General features: G+C 54.2%; 1 protein-coding gene across 7 annotated transcripts in view; it reads left to right on the top strand.

Annotated features, from left to right (window-relative positions):
* The window catches only part of AXIN1 (axin 1), a 62919-nt gene that overhangs the window by 2262 nt on the left and 41853 nt on the right, over positions 1 to 18804 (top strand). For 5 of the 7 annotated variants that reach the window (XM_072835019.1, XM_072835018.1, XM_072835016.1 and 2 more), the window contains exons 1-2: positions 208 to 273; positions 3691 to 4651. In XM_072835019.1, the coding sequence (XP_072691120.1) occupies positions 3774 to 4651 (878 nt within the window). In that variant the 5' untranslated portion in view covers positions 208 to 273; positions 3691 to 3773. Of the gene's footprint in view, positions 1 to 207; positions 274 to 618; positions 1023 to 3690; positions 4652 to 18804 lie in introns of those variants that run through there. The other 2 variants (XM_072835013.1, XM_072835014.1) reach the window with 2 other exon arrangements.

Here is an 18804-nt window from a genome sequence, read left to right as displayed (position 1 = left end):
GGCAGCCGCCGCCGCCGCCGCAGGACCGGCCGGAGTCGGTCCGGAGCCGCGTCTCCCGGTGCAGGCGGGTGAGAGCGGGCGGCCGGCCTCGGCGGCGCCCCCGCGGCCTGCCCCGCGCCCGCCTCCGGGCCGCCGCGCCGCCGCTGCGATGGGGGCCGCCCGGGGCCGCGCCCCCGCCCCGTCCCGCCCGCCGCGCCGCCGCTGAGCGCATGGGCCGCGCCGCGCCGCTCCCGGAGCCGGGCCGGGGCGCCGCCGCCGCCGCCGCCGCCGCGGGTGAGTCGTGCGGGCCGGGCGCGGGCCTGTGGGCCGCCCATTGTAGGCCGCGTAGGCCGGGCGGGCCGGGACCCGGAAGAGGGGCCGGTGGGTGCGGGCTCGGGGCGTGCGGGGCGGCGGCGGGGACGCGCTGCGAGGGCCGGGGCCGGGGCGGGAGCGGTGCGCGGGGGGCGGTGCGCGGGGTCCCGGGGGGTGGGCGTGAGCGGGGCCGCCCGCGGGCCCGGCCGGGATGCGCGTGTGCGCGGGCGCAGGTCCTGGGGCGGCCCCGTGACTCCGGCCCCGCGCGGGGCTCCGAGGCCCGAACCCCGAACCCCGGGCACCGGCTCCGCTCCCCCGAAGCCCCTAGCGCCTCCCCGCAGCTTGGAGCTCGGTGCCCGCGGAGCAGAGCCGCCCGGCCAGGCGGGGAAACTTTCTGCTTAGCGCTGAGGACAGAGGGGGAGCCCCAGTTCCCGGAGGGCCTCCCCGCGCAGGTCTGGGGTGGTTTATGAGGAGCCCCTGCCGCGCATCCCTGCCCCTCCGTTTTGCCCCCGTGCTCACCCTGCTTCTGCACGGAAGCTCTCCGGACACTTGCTTCGAGGCCCTTCTTTGGAGAACACACATGGTCTGAACCTGGACTCGGGTGCTAGCCCTGAGTTTCAGTTTTGAGAACCTGACATTCAGGCAGGAGAATGGACAGGCGCGCAGAGAACGGCGTTGCTGTGGGATTTTCAGGAGGTGTGGACGCTTCTTGAGTTTCTAGAGTCAGAAAAGTAAGTGGAGTCCTTTGGGCTACATTGGTCCTTGAAAATTTAGGAGGTGGAGGAGCAGATCACCTTGTGGAACAGCGGCCCTAAGCTTTTCAGGGTTTAGGTACCGGACAGGACAGCGTCGCAGTCATGCTCTATTGCTTCCAGGCTCCTATAAATCAAAAGTTATGAAGTTAGGTTTTAGTGGGATGAACATGTGTCTATACGTGTAGCATGGAGCTGGCTGCTGTGGCTCCACGGGGGTATGGCTCAGCAGTGACTACAGGAGATTTTAAATGCCCTATCAGCCTTGTAGAGCATTCGTCGGAGCCGTGGAGGACTTTTATGGAATCCTTTTATTGATGGTGGTTCCAGGCTGTTGGCCAGATTCAAGGCTTGTGGGCATTTGCCTCTGACCTGAATTAACGTAACTGCTTTATGTGTGGTATGCACGTGCGTACACCAAAACGCTGGGTGTGCTTCTGCTGTGGGAACCTAGGGACGGCGGGAATCAGAGCGTGTTTCCATAATGTCAGTAACTTGGAGAGGTGTCTTTGTGCTTCTGGGGCCACCGAGGATCGTCTGTCAGTTGACAGCCGAAAACAGATGTGAGTTATAAGAGCTATTTCTCGCGGGCAATGAAAAATAGTTTAAAATGATCAGGGCGGTGTGGGGGGGAGCCTTGTTCACACGTGAATTAAAATGTTAGCTTTTAAAGATAGCCAGCTTTGTGAATAAAGGGGTAGATGTTGAGTTTTGTTGCTGTTTTTGTCCTGCTGTAGTTCAGCATCTATGGAGGGCTAACGTTTGGCATCTATGACAATTGTCGTATGTGTTCGTGCCAGTGAATAAGTGTGCTAGGTGTTGTGGGTCCTGCAGAAAACGTTTAATCAGGCTGCTACCAGTAACTTACACGGGAGATAGTTGCGTCTCCAGAGCAGGCGACGGTGACTTGTAATTAAGCTCCCGTTGAATTGCAGTGACTCGGTTCTTTCTCAGGACTGGCGAACTGGAATGTGTCTGAGGGTAGGGCTCAGGGCGCTGGGCGCGGGCCCTCCTTCCTAAGAAGGCGTCCTGAACAGGACGACATCAGGTGTCCATGAGCCAGTGTGGAGCTGAGACACCACAGGTGCCCATTCACGTTGACAGGGCTCAAAGAGAGGGACTTTGCCGTCGTCGGAGTCGTCCGTGACAGCGGGGTGCCCGGCCCGTGGGCCTTGACCTTAAGAAGCAGGCTGTTCCTGCTGAGATTACATACTGCCCGGTAGTTTTCACGAGAAGTCATTAGCTGTAGAAATGTCACCTGGGGCACGTTATTGTGACCCGTTCTCTGTCTCTGGGGGCTTTTCGCTTCTAGCCATCAGCATCTGCTGGCACACGCAGTGCGTGCAGTGTGAGGATGCAGCTGTGGGGGCGGATCGCCTGGTGGCCAGGGGTGGGGAGCGGTGGGCGGGGAGGGCTGCCCTTGGTGTTGGTACTAGATTTAAGGTGTTTATTTTTCTTCCTCTGGCTTATTCAGTGCTCTGGGTGCTTGGAGCTGACACGCTTCTCTCCAGCCCATTTCTAGCCAGACCACCTTGAGGAGTGCGGGCCGCCAGGTGGGGCGGTACAGCCCAGCTCGTGGGCAAGCTCCTGTGGGGCATGTCAGGGAGGACCGGAGACCGTGAAAGAGTCCCGACCCGGGAGAGCCTTCCTTCACACCTGAGGGGGGCTTGTCGCAGCAGCCACGCAACCTGTAGTCCCCAACCCCCGAGAGGATGTGTAGTTGGGATTTGAGCTTATGGAGGTGAATCACGCGAGCCGTGTGCTCGCTTAGTTAAAAGCTGTGATTGCATTTGGACTTCATTTTCTTTTTCCGGGTCTCCTCCGTTCTTCAGAATACTAAATTGCTATTTGCTATCAGGAGGGCGCTTTCCTTATAGGCGAGGTCAGAGGCAGCTTTGTGGTGGAAGCATGTTTTAATATTGTCCACACTGTGATGTGGGATGGCCACCATGTGTGTGGGGAGTCCTTGGGTGACCCACCACTGTTCGTACAGGTGTGTGTTGAGAGCTCAAGGAACACGTCCTTGCGTGTTTGCACACGTTAGGAAGCATATGAGGCGTGCAGCGACGGGGTAGGCAGAAAGCACAGTGGCCGTGGGCCCACAGGTGTGGGGAGCAGATGACTATCTGCCGTGTGCTGTGCGGCGAGCCTGCCTTTCCGTACCTGAGTATCACGGTGATCCCGCATCGCAGGTAGGGCGGTCATCCTCATCTTACGTGTGAGGAACCGGCTCTCGTCCCAGTTTTTGCAGCCCGGAACACTAGAAAGCACATCTCTTTTCTCCGGGCCTGTTGGCTTCCCAGAGCTTGCAGGGAAGGGCTTGTTGTGGCTGAGATGGGAGGTCCCCAGGCTGCTTGTGTCCGTGATGTTCTGGCAGAAAGACACCTGAGGGGAGTGGCACTCTGTGTCCCTGTTCTAGGCGTTCATTTTTGAGATCCAGAGACGTACCTGTGGTTGTAAAAGTTCTCACAAATTGTTTTAATATAGCATAAACCTTGTGACGAAAGACTGAAAATTTAAACTGAATTTCTGGCTTTGAGTTCGAGTGGGAGGGCATCATTACGAGTCTTGTCTTGAGAAAACCTCTGTGGTCATGTTTCCATGGACCCACCTTTCCTAATCCTTGTCCTCTTAATGGTTTCAACAGGACAGATTGATTCACTTTGGAGCTATAAGTACTGATGTATTAGGGTGCAGCGCTCATTGTTCATTGACGCACAGAGTCCCAAAATGAATATCCAAGAGCAGGGTTTCCCTTTGGACCTCGGAGCAAGTTTCACCGAAGATGCCCCACGCCCCCCAGTGCCTGGTGAGGAGGGTGAACTGGTGTCCACAGACCCCAGGCCCGTCAGCCACAGCTTCTGCTCCGGGAAAGGTGCCGGGGTCAAAGGTGAGACTTCAGCAGCCACTCCGAGGCGCTCCGACCTGGACCTGGGGTACGAGCCTGAGGGCAGCGCCTCCCCCACCCCGCCATACTTGAAGTGGGCCGAGTCGCTGCACTCCCTGCTGGACGATCAGGATGGGATAAACCTGTTTAGGACTTTCCTGAAGCAGGAGGACTGTGCTGACCTGCTGGACTTCTGGTTTGCCTGCAGCGGCTTCAGGAAGCTGGAGCCCTGTGACTCGAACGAGGAGAAGAGGCTGAAGCTGGCCAAGGCCATCTACCGCAAGTACATCCTCGATAACAACGGCATCGTGTCCCGCCAGACCAAGCCGGCCACCAAGAGCTTCATAAAGGACTGCATCGTCAAGCAGCTCATCGATCCGGCCATGTTTGACCAGGCACAGACGGAGATCCAGTCCACCATGGAGGAGAACACCTACCCCTCTTTCCTCAAGTCTGATATTTATTTGGAATACACGAGGACAGGCTCGGAGAGCCCGAAGCTCTGTAGCGACCAGAGCTCTGGGTCAGGGACGGGCAAGGGCATACCCGGCTACCTGCCCACTCTGAACGAAGATGAGGAATGGAAGTGTGACCAAGAGCAGGACGAAGACAGTGGCAGAGACCCTGCTCCCCCCGGCAGGCTCACACAGAAGCTGCTTCTGGAGACGGCCGCCCCGCGGGCCTCCTCAAGTAGACGGTACAGCGAAGGCAGAGAATTCAGGTGAGTCGGATGCAAGGCGGCCGTGTTTGTGCTCACGTCCGAGCCTTGGACAGCTGGCAGGCACAGGTGGCAGCCAGGAGTGGTCTTGTGTCCCAGGCCCCACGTGGGCGTGCTCCTGCTGCTGGGGGTGAGCGTGGCGGTGGTTCTTCCTCTTGCTACTTTGACGCTTGCAGCACAAGGTTTTAATACGTGTAAGTTGAGGGCCCTTTGGCAAGAACAGTCCCAAGTGTACGGCCTTGTATGTCACGAAGAGCCTCGGATGTCCCAGAGATCGTGGCGTTCAGACTTGGCCTGTGGCGTGCAGGGGGACTTACCCCATACGTGTAATCCTCTTGGCTTAATACAGAGAGGAGTGGATGTAGAAAGCGTCAGTGCGGCCAGAATTCTGGATGGTTGTCTTTCGTGATCGTTTCCCCAGATTCCTCCTGGAGGTTGTGCAGCGCTGGTGGGGAGGCTGCCGCAGCAGGTAGCCACAGCGCTCTGGGGCCTTCTCTGGGGATCGTGCTGGGGGACCCTGTCCCCTCTGCTCACAAATTAAGAGCTGTGGTGCGGCCCAGTCCCGGTGGCATTTGATTTTGTGCTTAGCGCCTGCGCATGTGGCGCCTTGCGACGTGGGAGGTGCCCGTGGTGCTGTCGAGAGCTGTTTGCTGTTGGGAAACCTGGCTCCTCGTTCTTTCCTCGGCTGTCCCTTCTGTGCTTACCGGAGACTTCGCTGATGCGGGTTGGAGCCCCTCGCCGGTGCTAGCCGCCGTTGGCAGGGTGCTCCCATTGCCCACTCCTCTCCCTGCACTGGGGACACCTGTGTGTGAAACTTTGGGAGCCGGGAACCCGCGTGACCCCTGCTGATTCAGTCAGGAGTCCGAATCCTCTCCCCTCCCGCGCTGCTGTTAAAACCTGCTGGTTTCTTCAGGCTCACGCTGGTACAGAAACTGGCTGAATGTTCATGAGGTTTAAGGGTCACGTAAGTGGTGCAGTTCAACATACGCCATTTAAAGTAATGTTTGTGTGCCTTTTGCTCATTGTCTTAAGCTTAACGTTATTGATATAGCAAGCTTTTTAGGACAAGACTTGCCGTAAATTTATTCTAAGTAAGGCCAGTAACTACCATGGTTCTTAAAACCCAACCTAAAATGATTTAATTAGAATAGTTTTAAGATGGAATCAAATTCGAGGCCTGGGCTTCAGGGGAAAATTATTTATTTATTTATTTTTATTTTATTTTTATTTTTATTTTTTTGAAAAATTTTTAGTTAAATTCTGATTTATTTCTTTGTTTCTTTTTTCTTTTTGAATGTGTGTGTATCTCTCGATTTTATTTTATTTATTTTATTTTTTTGATTTTTATTTTTAAATAATCTTACACCCAGCGTGAGGCTCAAACATACAACCCCAAGGTCAGGAGTCGCATGCACCCCTGACTGGGCCGGCCAGGTGCCCCAAGGCTTGGGAATCCTTTAAATCAGAAATCAGAATTGGCTAGCTCAGTTGGTGGGGCGTACAACTTCTGACCTTGGGGTTGTGAATTTGACCCCCCAGTTTGGATATACAGATTATTTAAAAAAAAAAAAAAAAAAAAAAAAAAAAGGCAAAGTTTCCTGAGTCTTATTCTGTATGTTTTTCAGTTCTCGTTTTTTTTTTTTTTTTTTTTTTTTTTTTTTTTTTTATTTATTTATTCACGAGAGACACAGAGACACAGGTAGAGGGAGAAGCAGGCTCCATGCAGGGAGCCTGACGTGGGACTCTATCCTGGGTCTCCAGGGTCATGCCCCGGGCCAAAGGCAGGCGCTAAACTGCTGAGCCACCAGGGCTGCTCTTCGTTCTTGATCTCTTTTTTTTTTTTAAATATTTATTTATTCATGAGAAACACATGAGAGAGAGAGAGGCAGAGACATAGGCAGAGGGAGAAGCAGGCTCCATGCGGGAAGCTTGACGTAGGACTCGATCCCGGGACCCCAGGATCGCCCCCTGGGCCAAAGGCAGGCGCTAAACCATTGAGCCACCCAGGGATCCCCTTGGTTCTTGATCTTAAGCAGCAGCTTTGCTTTTAAATTACTAGAGTACGTTGGCTTTACTTGTTTAAGTGCGTTGAGCTGTAAGGACTGTGGCACATTTTAGTTTTGACTTGCCTGTCGTGGAGCTGCTGGTGCGGAGGAAGCCAGGAGTTGGGAGTCCCAGCCACAGTTGAACCCCATTCTGCTCGAGGTTGGCTCTGATACTTTAGTGAGTGGAAGATCTCTGATGTCACGGTCATCGTTTACTAGCACCGACAGGTATGAGGTCCAGCACATTCTGCTTTGTCCTGCTGGGGTGTGCAGTTGGGTGCACTAGGCTGGGAATCACAGGAAATCCAGCCTACCCTGCCTTAAACAGTGAAGGGGATTAGGTAACTTAAATCAACGAAAAGGTTAGAGGCAGGGCCAGTTTCAGATGTGGTTTGATCTGGACTCCAGCCAGTTTTCTTTTAAAGACTTTATTTTTTAAGAGCAGTTTCAGGTTATCAGCAAAAATGTAGAGAGGTTTCCCGTCCCCCCCAACAGCCTCCCCCACATCAGTACCCCTCACAGAGCAGTGTGTCTGTTGCAGCTGATAACCCTACATCAATACCACTGCCACCCAAAGCCTGGAGTCTCCACCGGGGTGCGTGCCTGGTGCCGGGCGCGCTGCGGCCTGGATGGTCCGTCGATGACACGTATCCGCCACCATCGTGTCGGCTGAGTAGGGTCACCGTCCTGCACACCCTGTGCTTAGCCTGCTCATTCCCCCCACCCCACCCCAGGCAACTGCATTTGTCTCCCCCACCGTCGCTTTTGCCTTTTCCAGAATGTTCTGTGGTTGGAATCACACAGCGTGTGCCTTTTCTCAGTAGCTTCCTTCACATGGTAACAGGAGGTCCCTCCATGTCTCCTCGCGGCTTCTGGGTGGTTCCTCGTGAGCGCAGGTGGCGCTCCGTGGTGCGGACGGACTCCGTTCCTTCGTGTGCTCGCCTGCTGAAGGCCATCTCGTTGCCCCAAGTTCTGGGAATCATTAATAAAGCTGCAGTAAACCTGTGGTGCGGTTTTTGGTGTGGACAGAAGTTTTCACCTCCTTTGGGTAAACGCCGTGGAGCACGATTGCCGGGTCCTAAGGTGAGCGCGCGTAGATCGGTAAGGAGCTGCCGCTTCTCTGTCCCTGCCCTCCGTGGCCGCTGTGCTCGCAGCTTGAGGGAGGCTGGAGCAGCACCCACGGGCTCGGGCTCCCTGGCTTGGTAGCACACGCTGCCCCCAGCATTCACGGGAGGTCCTGCACTTGGCTCTGCAGGCCCAGAGGGCGGTGTGTGTGCCTCCGTGGCTGTTCCAGCATAATCTTGGTGCAGGGGCCCGGGACTGTGCTGCTGGGCTTAACACCAAGTAGGGGAAACCTGGAGGGACGTAAAGTGCCCACTGCCCCAGTGGTGGACGTGGTCCCGCAAAGGAATATTGGGGTGGAGAGGACAGGGAAGGGGTGGCGGTGCTGGACTGGAAATCTCCTGACTGGGGGAGGCACTTCCTGTGGGCAGCAGGTGCCTCTCCTAAGCATTGACTCTGCATGGAGGTGTGTGTGGGGTGATTACTTAGGACAGGATGACCGCAGGGTCTCTTGAACCTGAGCCCCACGGCTCCGTCGGTCCTACCTACTGTCTGGGCTCCTCCGATTGTGCTCTCTGGTGCAGTTCAGCCTTCCTGACTGGCCCTGCTGTTCCCCATGTCCCCATGGGAGGCCTGAGCGTCAGGCTTCATTTGGCCATGTGTGCGTGCACGTGGCTGTTCTTTATAATACACCCGATCTATGAAAGGTTAAATGAGTGTTATACTTAGGTTTCTGTCAAAGCTCAGAAAATACTGGTGCCCCTGGCTTTTTCTGGATTTATCCTGCTCACCTGGGGTCACTTTGAGCCCCTGGGTCAAGCAATCCTAGAATTCCTGGCTCTCTGCGTCTCCATGCAAATTCTGTTCTGTGGGAGTCTGTTTTTTTTTTTTTTTTATAAAGCTGGATTCCCATTTTAATTAATTAATTAATTATGATAGTCACAGAGAGAGAGAGAGAGAGGCAGAGACACAGGCAGAGGGAGAAGCAGGCTCCATGCACCAGGAGCCTGACGTGGGATTCGATCCCGGGTCTCCAGGATCGCGCCCTGAGCCAAAGGCAGGTGCCAAACTTTTGCGCCACCCAGGGATCCCTGTGGGAGTCTTGATGCAAATTTTCCCAGTCTGTTACCGTAGTCAGTGAACTTTGAACGTAACTTTGGTTCACACCCACCATTTTAACTGGTTTGAATTGACAAAAGGTTCTCTGATGATGCCTGTGATTTGGCATTAGGGCCCAGGGGCTGTGAGACTTAGCTGGCCGCTCCTGTTTTACTTTCCCATCAGAAGTGTGGCCTGGGGGTGCCTAGGCCCCCCGCTGCTCCCTGTTCAGCGGGGACTCTGCTCCCTCTCCCTCTGCTCCTCCCCCTGCTTTGTGCTCGTTTGCTGTCTCTCTCTCAGATAAATGAATAAAATCTTTTTTTTTAAAGTGTGGCCTGGCCCCCCAAGTGCAGTCAGGGACTATGTGGGAGGGCCTGTCTCACATTCTCTTCCTGGGCCTGGTTGGTCACCTGCTCAGGCCTCCACCACCCACACTTAGCAGTGGCTGCTGGGTTCCATGCCGGACATTCACAAATGCTTTCCATTTCTCTTTACTACCTTTACCTTCCTCACTGGCTGAGAAGTTCCCTAAGGACTGCGTCTCAGCTACTTACTTGTGTGTTCCTGGTGGGCCAGCCAGCCTGGTGAGGAGCTCCTGGTTGGGGCTGGTCATCGTGGTCATGACCAGGAATGGACCATGGGTGCCGTGCATAGTAGGAGCGACTCAGCATGGAAAGGGCTGACAGCCAGGGTACCCGGCTGGGTGGGACTCTTTTTTTTTTTTTTTTTAAATTTATGATAGTCACAGAGAGAGAGAGAGAGAGGGGCAGAGACACAGGCAGAGGGAGAAGCAGGCTCCATGCACCGGGAGCCCGACGTAGGATTCAATCCAGGGTCTCCAGGATCGCGCCCTGGGCCAAAGGCAGGCACTAAACCACTGCGCCACCCAGGGATCCCTGGGTGGGACTCTTGATCTTGCCATGGTACACTTGAGCCCCATGTTGGGTGGAGAGGTTAGTTATCAATAAGAAAAATGCATATATATATATTTTTTTTAATTTATTAATTCATAAGAGGCACAGAGAGAGAGAGAGAGAGGCAGAGACACAGGCAGAGGGGAGAAGCAGGCTCCATGCAGGGAGCCCGACGTGGGACTCGATCCCAGGTGTCAAGGATCGCGCCCTGGGCTGTAGGCTGCGCTAAACCGTTGAGCCCCCCGGGCTGCCCTGGATGTTGAAGTTTATATCAGAATTACATATGGTTTCAAAGATATGAATGACATGTTTAGATTTTAGTGACGTATTTCCTTCAGGGGAAGCTTATTTATTCCCCACCCCACACCTGTTCGTTTTGTAATCATTCTGACCTCCAGAAGTGACCGCAGCATCTACCCAAACCATTGGATCCTTGCTTCCTTCACCCCCACATCCAGTAGAGCAGCAGGTTCTGGTTCCCTGAGAGATGTGTGTGGAATCCTGTACTTCTTGCCATCTGCGTGCTGGCTCCCACCTCCTCCTCTTGGGCCGCTGCAAACCTTTTTTTTTTTTTTTGCAAACCTTTTTTTAAGTGAACTCCATGCTGGGCCCAAGTGGGGCTCAAACTCCTGACTCTGAGATCAAGAGCTGGCACTTACCCGGCTGAGCCGCCCAGGCACCCCACTATAGAACCGCCTACCCGGGCGTGTCTTCTCCCTGCAGGGCCAAAGCAGTCTTTCTTTTTTTTTTAATTTTTATTTATTTATGATAGTCACACACACAGAGAGAGAGGCAGAGATACAGGAAGAGGGAGAAGCAGGCTCCATGCACCGGAAGCCCGATGTGGGATTCGATCCCGGATCTCCAGAATCGCGCCCTGGGCCAAAGGCAGGCGCTAAACCGCTGCGCCACCCAGGGATCCCCAAAGCAGTCTTTCTAAAGTGCAGTTCCGATCAGGTCATCCCTTCTTCCAGCTCTTTCAGGACGTCCCGCTGCACCCGGACTCAACCTCAAGCTCCTCTGTCCCAGCAGCACAGGCGTGCTGTGTGCGTTTCATATACCTGTTGGGGGTAGGGCTGGCCATTAAAATTTTAAAATTAGTTACAGGAGATTCTAAAAGTGTTTGTGTTTTTTTCTCTGCTTTAGTCATACAAAACGCCATGGTCTTCAACAGGTTTTAGCAGAGTCCAGCAGAATCTCTGCCGTTAGCTAGAAAAATCTGGAATAGAGAGGCCTCTCTGCCTGGGCCTCCGTATCAGTGTATTTGTGAAAGGGAAGTGCTCGCAGAGAGCCGACGAACAACATTGTTGACCAGGGCCCTTTGCATGGACTGCACTGCCCGTGGCTCTGACGTGTGGCCGCAGCTATTTTAGGAGAGCGTGGGCTTGATGTGCTTGGCCTGGTGTGCAGCTTTTGGAACTGAGCCATACCTATAGGTCAGCTGCCTGGTGTCCCTGCCCATTCTCATGTTTGTGCCCCAGTGTCCCAGAGATTTGCATGTGACTCGTACTCCTCAGCTCTGTTCATGTTTTCTAGAATCCTGATGTCGTTTACACCAGCTTACCGTGCAGGTATTATAAGCGGGATCTGGGCGAGTAGTGTTCACTTGGGAAGGCAAGGCAGTCTAATCGATCTTTCTCCAGTCCGGCACCAGTGTGACCGTGCGTACGTCCCTGTGTGTGGAAGAGAATCTGTGTTGCTTTATTTTTCCGCTGTGTCACATCAGTACAGATGCTCAGTTTTGTGAGCCACTAAGGATCCTCTTAGAGCCTCTTAATTCCAAAATGTGTTTGATCTGAGGAAACAGCTCAGTATATCTCCTCAGTCCCTTCCTGGGACGGGGGCTGGTTGCCTGACTTTGTTAAAGTAAAGTGCTTCAGCATCTTCAGAGAGTCCACAGAAGAGGCCGTGCGTAGGGCCCTCTGGCCTTGCCCATGTCCCCTCTGCGGTTGGACTCCCATCGCTGGGTGGCTTCTGGCGTTGGCCCAAGGACCTTCTCTATGGACCACTGAAACTTCTGGTAGCAACTGGTCTTGACTCTTCTGGTTTTAAGGGACAGGGGTGGCTAGGTGGTTGGGTGGGTGTCATTTTAGCCCCCCCCCCCCCCCCCAGCAGCAGGGAGCTTCTGTCCATTCCTGGGCCCTCTGCTCATCCAGCTTTGTGCACTTTGAGCTATTTAAATGCTTTGGTTTTGGTTTTGGTTTTGGTTTTGACATTGACCCTCTCTGGAGCTCTACTAACTCATCTTCAGTCTATAGGGCCAGGGTCTTCTCTTGAACCAATATTAAAAGATTTACTTCTTTATTTGGGAGAGAGAGAAAGAGACAACGTGCACACGTGCGTGAGTGTGGTGCAGAGGGAGAGAATCTCAAGGAGACTGTGCTAAGTGTGGAGCCCCAATGGGCTCGATCCCAGGACCTTGAGATCCACAGCCTGAACCCAAATCAAGAGTCAGACGCTTCATTGACTGGTGAGCCACCAAGGTGTCCCTTGAACCAATATTTAAAAATAAACATAAGGGAGACTCCCGTTGGCTCAGTTGATAGAGCGTGGGACTCTTGATCTCGTGGTGGTGAGTTCAAGCCCCAGGTTGGGTGTAGAAAGGACTTAAAAAAGACACAAAGAATGTTGCTTGCATTGTTGTTTGTGGTAGCTAACAGAGTTACTCCAATACCCAGTAGTGGGTTGATTGCACAGGTTTCTTTTTTTTCTTTTTCCGTATGGTTGGAGAATGTAGGCTTTTTCTTTTCTTTTTATTTTTCTACATTTTCCAAATGCCTATAAAATATATTTATAGAAATTAGAAAGGATTTATTAAAATATATGCAAAAGTGTATTGCAGGGTGGTCTAGATTATATGCAGCTATTCAGAAGCCTAGTTTATCTTTAAGAAGGATGCGTGTTAAGTGTTTTCTTTTAATGTGATCTTGGATCTTCTCCGAGTTTGTACTACTATACCAGTATTTTATTATATTTTAACTTTTATTTTATTTATTTTTTAAAAATTTTTATTTATTTATGATAGTCACACAGAGAGAGAGAGAGAGAGAGAGGCAGAGACATAGGCAGAGGGAGAAGCAGGCTCCATGCACTGGGAGCCCGACGTGGGATTCGATCCCGGGTTTCCAGGATCGCGCCCTGGGCCAAAGGCAGGCACCAAACCGCTGCGCCACCCAGGGATCCCTTAACTTTTATTTTAAAGGTTTTATTTATTTGAGGGAGAGGGCGAGCGGGTGGGCGCTGAGCGGGGAGGAGCCAAGGGCGGAGTTGACTCCTCGCCAGGGCGCCCGGCGCCCCTGCGCACCGTACCAGTGTTTTAAATTAATTTTAATTAAAAAACTTAATTTTTATGAAAAAAATATGGAGATAAGGAAGAACTCCAGTAATGCGGACAGGGTGATAACTAGGCTCTTAGCCCCGCACCGCCAGCGCAGCCCCTCCCGCCGCCCCGCCGCCGCTGTGCCGTGTCTTCCCCGCGTGGCTCCCGTGGAGCTTCGAGGGAGCGTTGAGGGAGCGTCGTGGGCCCGCGGCCCGCGACGGGGCGAGGTTCCGCGCTCTTGGGGGCCTGAGGCTTCATTGCAGACAGACGCCGCCTCCCTCGAGGCCTGGGCTGTGCTGGCGTGCTGGCGTGCTGGCGTGGCTCCGGCTGCGGCCCGCTGGGCGTGGGCAGGTCCCAGTGGGGCCTCTGCTGCTGAGGTGGGCCAGCGCGCTCTTTCTTGTACCATTTTTTTGTTTATATTTTTGATTTTTCGTCGCTGCAGTGTTCCCTTTGGTTATTTGGGCTTTCTGACGTAAATCTTCCCTTGCGCTGGATCCACATAAGAAACGCTGTGGATGTATTTCTCCACCTGTACAGCCTGCCGGCGGAGCGGTTTTCCCCAAGAGACGCGTGTCCTAAAGCCTTACCTGGGCCCACTGCCCTTGACGTGCTGGTTCTTCAGGCGTCTGTGGTGCCATGGGGTGCCGTGTGCTCTGTGGCGCCCTGTGGCTGCCGTGTGGCTGTCATGTGGTGCCCTGCGGCCATCCTGCAGTGCCATGTGGCCGTCATGTGGTGGCCCGCGGCTGCTCTGTGGCCCCTGTGTGAGGCCGTGTGGCGCCATGGGTGGCGGAGGGCTTGAACCGGCTTCTAATTCCAGTTGCCCGGCGTCTGCTTCGGTGGTTGCAGGGCTTGCGGGCCCGTGTTGCATCCCCCCGGCGTGCGGAGAAGGCCGACAGCGGTGCTCTGGGGCCACGGGGCGGCCTCGGCTGTCCTGTCAGCAGCGAGTCTCCTGGGACTGGGCCTTGCTCCGGGGCTTTTATTCTCTCTGTGCTGAGGAAAGTTGTCCTCGAACTCTGCGAGCTTGTTAAGTGTTGTTTCTTCATTGGTTTCCTATCCCCCATTTTCACCGTTTCCTTGTTTTGGAGTTTCCTATTATTTAGATATTGGACCATCTGAAATGAGCCTTCGGGGCAGCCCGGGTGGCGCGGCGGTTTAGCGCTGCCTGCAGCCCGGGGTGTGACCCTGGGGTCCCGGGATCGAGTCCCGCCTTGGGCCTCCCGCATGGAGCCTGCTTCTCCCTCTGCCCATGTCTCTGCCTCCCTCTCTCTGTGTCTCTATGAATAAATAAATAAAATCTTTTTTTTTTAATAAATAAAATCTTAAAAAAAAAAAGAAATGTTGAAATCAGCCTTTGCGTTTTAAATCTGTTTTTCTCCTGTTTTGTGTTTCTTTTTGTTGTGTTTCCTGGTCTTCCTGGTAAATGTGTCCTGTGTGTGTTTTCCGAGTGTGCGCGCTGATGAACATATTGCTCATGGGTCAACATTTTTTTTTTTAAAGAATTTATTTATTCATGAGAGACACACAGAGAGAGACGCAGAGACACAGGCAGAGGGAGAAGCAGGCTCCATGCAGGGGCCGGATGTGGGACTCGATCCCGGGTCTTTAGGATCACGCCCTAGGCCAACGGTGGTGCTAAACCGCTGAGCCACCTGGGCTGCCCCTCATGGGTCAACATTTTAAAGTCGTCCTGCACATGTTACGATCCCTTCCATGCTGCTTGCCCCGCTTTCCGTGTGGTGTAGTCTTTGTCTTCCCGGTTCCTTTATTATGGGTTCGTGCTGGTGTCCGTTGTGCCTGCTGGAAGTTTTACCCAAATGATGGTCCTTGGCTGTCCCTGGCTGTTCCTTCTCGTTTGGAAGTGAGGCGCGTGAGATGCACGCAGGCAGGCGGTTTGCAGGGGCGCGGGGGGTCAGCCGCCAGTGCCTCTCCCTGCTGGAGTCTCTTCTCCCAGCGGTTTGCTGCCCCTGGCGTGGCCCCCTTTTTGTGGGGGAGGCTGTTGGTGCCGGAGCCAGGTAGGTAGGGGAGCTGCAGGTCTCCCGGGTGACCATGCACACTTCCATCTAGTCCCTCAATTTTCTTTCTTTTTTTCCTAATTTTATTTATTCATGTACTTCTGTATCTATGAGAGACCCAGAGAGAGGCAGGGACCCAGGCAGGGGGAGAAGCAGGCGCCCCGCAGGAGCGCGATGCGGGCCTTGATCCGGGACCTGGGGTCACGCCTGGGCGGAGGCAGGTCAACCACTGAGCCCCCAGGGCCCCTCCGTTTTCAGCCGCCATCCCTGTGAGGCCTCGCCCTCTACTTGATTTCCCAAAATAGGAGCCTTTGATTCTCCTCCAGCCGGACGCTGGCCGGGCCACCGCACAGGACGTGCGGGGGGGGGGGGGGGGGAGGGGGGGGTCGTGTGCCTGCGAGCGGGGTGGGGCGCCCGGGGTACAGCCTCAGGAGGAGGCGCAAGGCATGTGCGCGTGTGCGCCTGCCGAGGGCTGCCGGGCCTGCAGGCCGCGCCCAGTTCGCGGAAGGCAGGCCGCTGTGAGCGGTCGCGGGCCGCGGTGAACGCAGGTGCGCCGCGATGGCCGCAGTGGGACGGGGCCTCCTGCTTGCCCGCCGGGAGCTCCCTGCGGGCCGGGAGCCTGCTCTGTGCCGCCGCGGCTCCTGGGGCTCGCGCCCGGCCAGCGGTCGAGGTCGGAGCGTGGGCGGCGCGCAGGGGGCGGCCCGGGAGACTGAGGCTGGACTCGCCAGCGGTTGCCCCGTCAGCCGCACCGAGACACTGGCGGTGCGCGGTGAGCGACGCGCACAGGGCCCTCTGCCCACGGAGCTTGCAGCTTATTCCAGCAGGGAGACAAGAAGTGAAAAGATAAAATCCAGGGCCGCCCGGGCGGCTCGGCCTGTCCAGCGTCCGCCTTGGGCTCAGGGGTGAGCCCGGGCTGCTGAGGTCCAGCCCGGGTGGCCCCACTGGCTGCCGCCGTCTGCCTCCGCCTCCCTGCGTGTGCTCTTTGCTGCTGTTTTTCGCTCTCTCTCTAATAAATAAAATCTTTACAACCAATGCAGAATGTTCCCGATGGCGAGAAGTGCTGTGCTGGAGTACAGGACGAGCAAGGGCAGTGAGGAGCGGGACGGGGTGGGGACTTAGTGTGGCCGGAGAGCCCCCCATGTCAGACTGATGGCTTTTGAGCAAGACCTCAAGAAAGTGAGAACACAGCCTGCACCTGCTGTGCACTCCACGGGGAGGGAGAAGGGCAGCAGGGCTGCAACAGACGGCTGGCAGGGACAGCAGTGGCACGAGCTCACAGTGCTGCTTTGATGTTTCCGAGAGTCAGTTAACCCACTGCAGCTTCTGCATTGGTCTCCAAGTCGCCGGTGTGTTGGATCCAGAGCCCTTAGCCTGCGTGGCAGGTGAGCCGCGGTAGGTAGACACCAGGAGTCAGGTGACACGGGTCTGCTGAGACGGTGGTGAGGGCGGTGTCTTGGAAGACAAATGAGCAAACCGTGTAGGAAGGAAGGAGGGATCAGTCGTCAGGCGCTGTTCACAGATAGAAGACGTGCAGTGGCAGTCAGCAGCTTAGTGCACAGACAGTCGGTGACCCTGCGTGCTGCCGGGGGTGCTGTGGGAGAGGTAAAAGTATGTTGAAACGACTTTTTTTTTTTTTAAGATTTTATTTATTAATTCATGACAGACACAGAGAGACAGAGGTACAGGCAGAGGGAGAAGCAGGCCCCATGCAGGGAGCCCTATGAGGGACTCGATCCCAGGACCCCAGGATCATGCTCAGGGCTGAAGGCAGGTGCTAAACCGCTGAGCCACAGGTGCTGCCCTCCCCTTTTTTTTAAAAAGATTTGAAACGACTTTCTTCTTCTTCTTTTTTTTTTTTTTTTTAAAGATTTATTTATTTATGATAGACACAGAGAGGAACAGAGACACAGGCAGAGGGAGAAGCAGGCTCCATGCAGGGAGCCTGATGCAGGACTCGATCCCAGGACTCCAGGATCGCGCCCTGGGCTAAAGGCAGGCGCTGAACCGCTGAGCCACCCAGGGATCCCCTTGAAACAACTTTCAAAGTCAGCTTTAAACAACTCAAAGCTTTAAAAAAAGTTTTTTTTTTAAAGATTTTATTTGAGGGATCCCTGGGTGGCGCAGCGGTTTGGCGCCTGCCTTTGGCCCGGGGCGTGATCCTGGAGACCCGGGATCGAATCCCACGTCGGGCTCCCGGTGCATGGAGCCTGCTTCTCCCTCTGCCTGTGTCTCTGCCTCTCTCTCTCTCTCTCTCTGTGACTATCATGAATAAATAAATAAAATCTTTAAAAAAAAAAAAAAGAAAAGAAAATATTAAAGATTTTATTTGAGAGAGCGCACAAGAGCAAGAGCAAGCAGGGGGAGCTGCAGGCAGAGGCAGAGGGGGAGGGAGAATGAGAGGCAGAGGGAGAAGCAGGCTCCCTGCTGAGCAGGGACCCATGTGGGGCTGGAGCCCAGCACCCTAGGATCATGACCCGAGCTGAAGGCAGACGCTTCCCTGACAGCCACCCGGGCACCCCAACTCAGAGCCTTTTGGAAAGGGACTGTGTCTTTGTCTTAGTTGTACCTCTTGGCTTAAGAAGTGGTTTACAGGTTTGATCTTCTTGATAAATGTGTTGAGTTGAAATGATTTTAGCTACTAGAAAACACACGTAGGACTTGCAGAGTTTGGCAGCTTTATGCCTTTGAGCCATGGCAGTCACATCACCTTTTCGGATCCTGTCTTTTTTTTTTTTTTTTTTTAAGTTTCTATTTATTTATTCATGACAGACAGACAGGCAGAGACACAGGCAGAGGGAGAAGCAGGCTCCATGCAGGGGGCCCGATGTGGGACTTGATCCCGGGACTCCAGGATCCCGCCCTCAGCCGAAGGCAGACGCTCAACCACTGAGCCACCAGGTGTCCCCATTTTTGTTTTTTCATTCTTTTTTTTTCCAATATTAGATGTTTCTGTTGTATGATTTTATTTATTTTTATTTTAATTTTTATTCTTATTTTTATTTTTTAAAGATTTTATTTATTCATAGAGACACACAGAGAGAGAGAGAGAGAATGGCAGAGACACAGGCAGAGGGAGAAGCAGGCTCCATGCAGGGAGCCTGACATGGGACTTGATCCCTGGTCTCCAGGATCACACCCCAGGCTGCAGGCAGTGCTAAACCGCTGCGCCACAGGGGCTGCCCTGTTGTATGATTTTAAAACAGGAGTCAGAAGACTCTGTAAAGAAATGAGTGGTTGGGCAGCCCGGGTGGCTCAGTGGTTTAGCACCACCTTCAGCCCAGGGTGTGATCCTGGAGTCTTGGGATCGAGTCCCGTGTTGGGCTCCCTGCATGGAGCCTGCTTGTTCCTCTGCCTGTGTCTCTGCCTCTCTCCCCCTCTCTCTCTATGTCTCAAACAAATAAAGAAATAAAATCTTAAACAAAAAAAAAAAAAAGAAATGAGTGGTTGCTGATAGGTGTCTCTGTTTTTCTGGTTGTGACTTAAAATGGCCTTTGGGCAGAGGCTGGTCTGCCTCATAGTGACCATGTTCTTGTCCTGAGAGCTGTGCTCTTCAGTGGTGTTACTTTTATAGACTGTGTGACAGGTCTGCTGTCGTCAGGTACACGAGCAGAGACTGAAGTCTATGCCCCATAGTTTATAAAACTCAAGTATTGGGGATCCCTGGGTGGCTCAGATGTTTGGTGCCTGCCTGCAGCCCTAGGCGTGG

The sequence above is a fragment of the Canis lupus genome, chromosome 8 (assembly GCF_048164855.1).
Source record: "Canis lupus baileyi chromosome 8, mCanLup2.hap1, whole genome shotgun sequence".
NCBI classification, from domain to species: domain Eukaryota; kingdom Metazoa; phylum Chordata; class Mammalia; order Carnivora; family Canidae; genus Canis; species Canis lupus.
The sequence above is the reverse complement of the archived record's forward strand: the minus strand, read 5'-3'. Positions and strand labels throughout refer to the sequence as shown.